The sequence below is a fragment of the Plasmopara halstedii genome (assembly GCF_900000015.1).
Source record: "Plasmopara halstedii genome assembly, contig: Scaffold_323, whole genome shotgun sequence".
In the NCBI taxonomy this organism is placed as follows: Eukaryota; Oomycota; class Peronosporomycetes; order Peronosporales; family Peronosporaceae; genus Plasmopara; species Plasmopara halstedii.
In genome coordinates this window covers 2666636-2671027 of record NW_020187244.1, presented here as the reverse complement: position 1 = coordinate 2671027, position 4392 = coordinate 2666636, and the positions used below count along the sequence as shown (strand labels likewise).

The window sequence follows — 4392 nt, the reverse complement described above, 5'->3', positions numbered from 1 at the left end:
TCGAACCCACAACCCCCTGATTAGAAGTCAGATGCGCTATCCATTGCGCCACAAGGTCTTATCGTGAGAATGGTTTTTATTTAAGATATATATAGTTTTACTATTTCAGTTAAACTATTTTGTTGTATGTATCAAAAGCCAACAATGTCAGAAGTAGTCGACTGGATCAAAAATGACAACGATAGACGGGAAACTAAACGCAAAGCAGCGCCGCAAGCTATTGCGAGAGCAGCAACGACTTTTGAAGGATTTTGATTATGCGAACAATGACAGTTCTTCCACGCAAAAACAAGATCAAGAACGAGTGGATTGCGTCAAGCAGGATCCAAACATTCCCGTAGAGCACGAGAGAAATGATGACGGATTAGCTGATGCAGCGAATATGATCGACAAGATTGACACCGATACAGGCTCTTGTGCTGACGTGGGCTCGAATGCTCAGCAACTCCAAGTTCATAAACACAAAGCTAAGCGCAAAGCTAATGGAGTGGACAGCAGCAAGACTGCAAAGAAGCAGAGGAATGGACGTGAAGCTACGGCGAAATCCATTGACAATCACAAAAGTATCCATTTAACACTATTTGTGGGTCAATTGCCTTTCAAAGCCACTGAAGAGATGATTCGAAAGCATTTTGCTGAGTCAGGCGAGATTCAAGTGCGCATGTTGACAGACAAGAAGACAAAAAAGTTCAAGGGAATGGCTTTTATTGAAGTTAAAGACAGTAAAGCTTTGGGAGCTGCACTCTCACGTCACCACACGCTGCTACTAGGACGTCGAATTAATGTTGAGATGACGGCTAGCGGCGGTGGCACCAAGTCAGAGAATCGTCGCAACAAGATTGATTTGTTACGAAAAAAGCAGAGCAATGTACAAGTAGAGAAGACAAAGGCTCTGATTCAAAAACACATCGATGGTCAGGAGTTTAAACTTCAGCAAGATGACGTGGATGATCGTATGATTGATTTCTTGTCATGGTTTGATTACGAGACGGCAAAAAAAGCACTTGACGAGTACAATCGCTGTGTGAGTGACAGAGTGAAGAACCGCAAGGCGTTTTTTATGGGTATCTTAAAGCGATTTAGACAAACGGATGGTGTCGAATAGATCAATTTGAGCACGCTGACAGATTAGCTGATGTATTGCATCTAAAATTTTGTTAAAACTTTTCTCTTTTTGACGAGCTACTAGATGACAAAAATTGATATTCAAAGTCACTTTTCATGCTCTTACACCTCATCCGTACAATTGGCAATAAAGACGAAGACAGTCACATATGATTCCACATAAGTTGCAGATTCTATCATTTCTCTTGAATCCATTTTCAGGCCTGCACAGTAGCGTTTGCTCAATTCTGCAATCTATCTCAAACGCACTAAACTAAACCGTTAATCAGCTCAATGATCCATTTCTGATAAGGTTGCTCAGCATCCGGACTCTGGAAGATACTGCTCAGTCCTTTAATATGTTCGATTAAGGGCAAGCCAGAGATGTTTGATATTCAGATTGAAATTTTTACGACGACTGAAAGGAAGCGACGTGCTGCCTTTGTCTCTGCTCACTAACTTACGGACATCCTTCTACTCACAGCAAAGACAACACCGACTTACACTCACGAGAAAGCACAAAACGGATTCATTTAATTGAGAATAAATCCTTACGAAAACCAAAACTACTTCAACGAAGCGATGCAGAGATCTACAACCAAAGCTTTATCCACAGCTGAGACAGGATCCGAGTATTCTGCGCTGCTCTATCCTGAAAAAATCAAAATGGCGGAGCAGACACGTGCTTAAGGCTTGTCGGAACTTAAACAGGGGGTGGTATATGTACACGTTATGCTATTGTTCTCAAGCGAATATAAAAGTACGGCAGAAAGCCCATCCAAAGCTCTGGTGAGTGGTGACTAGAAGCACCTGTCGCTAAGAAAAACGGTCTCAATGTAGAAAAGTATATGATGCTTGACACAAAAGACAGGATTGAGCTTTTTCAGTGTATGAAAGCTGTCATGATATGATGCGTCGTAAGCGCTGTACTTTCAAAATTTTTCACGGGTCAAGACCAGACCTGTACTGCTTAAGTGTCTTTGGATCGAAAGGGTACACTCGTTTTCATGATGGCAAACGTACGAAATGGGACACTAAGTCCACACATACATATTCTGAGATTATGCAAATATATGCAAGGCTTGTAGGACCTGGAAATTGAAAGACGAGCGTCTGATTACGACACCAGCAATTAAAACTGACGAGTGGCTACCTCCCAGGCACCGAAATGAGGTATTTATTGACTTACTGAGCACCACACACCTCAAAATTTGGTAGACGATGGTGGCGAGAGTTAATTCTACCAAATCCGAAACTTAAATGGAGATGATGGATATTGACGACGAAGAAGAAGTGGAATCCGACTCAAAGGGTATGGAGGTCAATGCATCTGCAGCGCATATTTCGTCAAGTGTCAGCGTAATGGTTTTGCTTGAGGGGGAGTAGCGAAACACTTGAGAAAGCGTAACGTCTGATTGCAGGTCGACTGTTGTTTTAGCGACACAACAAAATGCTCGCCACAGAGATTACGTTTCGAATCCGCCTCGTGTTGAATCGGATCGCAGCAATCGTTAAGCACCGACACTGCTCCCAAGACGGCTGTTAGATTATATTTGAATAGATCGACTAGACCACAATTGATGCCCGAGCCAGCCAGCGTTTGCTCATGGATGGTGAAAACCAAGATGTTGTTGCCAATTTAACTCTTCTCACAGATGAATTAACAACGGAACGTCAGCCTGAGGCAAAACGCCAACGAACCGATGAGTACGAGATCGCACTGTTAGCGATCGTTGCTGCTTTAAATATCCTGTCACCAGGAGCAAAACAATGCAAGGGCAAAATCTTTCGCATCAAGGCGCGGTAAGTGGCCCTCGGATACCTGCAAACTTATGGTGTTGGTTTTTCCAGACATTTTCACCCGTTGCGAGCTTAAACACAATACGTATGTTCCTGGTGGTTTGCTGCAGTATACACCTTGTGATCCGACAGCTTGATGTGGAGACTGCATTTCTGAGCGGAATTTTTGATTAGGACGTGTATATGGCTCCACCACGAGGGATAGGTAAGCAAGTTATGGCGAAGTTAGTATGACTTGAAACAAGCTGCAGCTGTCTGGTTCAAAAAGATTTGCTCGAATTTTCTTGTTGATGGGTTTCACGCAGCGCAGAGCAGATCCTTGTATGATTGTCCGACAAAACAACTCGAGAACAAGTCTCCAATGTTTATTCCGTTCTGTGCCGTCGACCAGCCAGTTGGTTGCAAGTCAGACAGTGGAGCTGATGCAACTGGCCGTTCACTTCACGTCGAAGACACTTGGAGCTACGAAGTACATATGTACTGTTTTTCCGTCAAAGGAAAATTAATGTTGAAGCAGACTCAATTTGTTACGAAGTGCAGAAGAGTTTCAAACAAGAAAGTGTTTATTTTGTTCGGAATCCGCTAATAACCGGCCAAGAATTATCGCCTAATGACTTGCACCCAAATGTCAAGAACCGCACCAAACCCGTTGGCTCCCTAGGAACTGACTCGACGAATGATGACTGATTCACGTATGGCAAGATCTGATTGGGAGATAATGTAGATAGTGCTGGATGTGATTGGATCACATCCAAAACTCCCCTAACTTCACCGAGCTCATGCGCGTACCCCACGTGCCCTCCAGACCATTGATCACCTTCACGTCATCAATGGATGAGTCATTGGCTCGTTCAGCTCTCATTACGCGGCGCCACTTCAACACTCCCACTCGCCGTAAATGCGCAGCGGGCTTGGCGCGTACTCGCTCGCCGAGCGAAGTATCTGAAGTCGCTTGGTTCCCAGCGGCTTCGTCATCATGTCCGACAACTACTTCTCCGTGCCAATATAGTTGACGTCAATAGCTTCCCTGGCCACGTTCTTCCGGATGAAGTGATGGCGAATGTCCAAGTGCTTGCTCCTTGCGTTGTAGCCGGCGTTCGACGCCAGCGCGATCGCCCCTTGGTTGTCTACCCATATGCGAGTCGCTCCCACTTGCTCATGACCAAGGTCCTTGGGCATCACCTGCACCTAGAGTGATTCTTGAGTGCACAGACTTAGTGCCATGTACTCCGCCTCCGCTGAGCTCAGCGTCATCGTGCGCTTGTACTTGGACATGAAGACCACGGGCGCTTGTCCGATCACAACCATGATCCACGACACCGAACGTCGGTCGTCGATATTACTGCCCCAATCCGCGTCCGTGTATGCCTCGACCTTCAGTTCACTTGTGCATCCTTGGTAGACGATCCCAATTGCCTTCGTAGCCTTGAGGTTACGATGAACGCGGATGGCCGCCTTCCAGAGCTGTTTCCCTGGGTTTTCCAAGAC

At 45.3% G+C, this 4392-nt stretch overlaps 2 protein-coding genes across 2 annotated transcripts; both read left to right on the top strand.

The window, feature by feature from the left end:
• Positions 1–172: 172 nt before the first annotated feature.
• On the top strand, positions 173–1105 carry PHALS_09014 (h aca ribonucleoprotein complex subunit 1; the record flags this gene model as incomplete). The annotated part of the gene is made up of 1 exon (XM_024724466.1): positions 173–1105. One exon carries the CDS (start codon positions 173–175, stop codon positions 1103–1105), a length of 933 nt encoding a protein of 310 aa, XP_024575341.1.
• Positions 1106–2364: 1259 nt separating this feature from the next.
• On the top strand, positions 2365–2650 carry PHALS_09013 (uncharacterized protein; the record flags this gene model as incomplete). Its single annotated transcript, XM_024724465.1, has 2 exons — positions 2365–2463; positions 2543–2650. 2 exons carry the CDS (start codon positions 2365–2367, stop codon positions 2648–2650), a joined length of 207 nt encoding a protein of 68 aa, XP_024575340.1.
• Positions 2651–4392: the final 1742 nt, after the last annotated feature.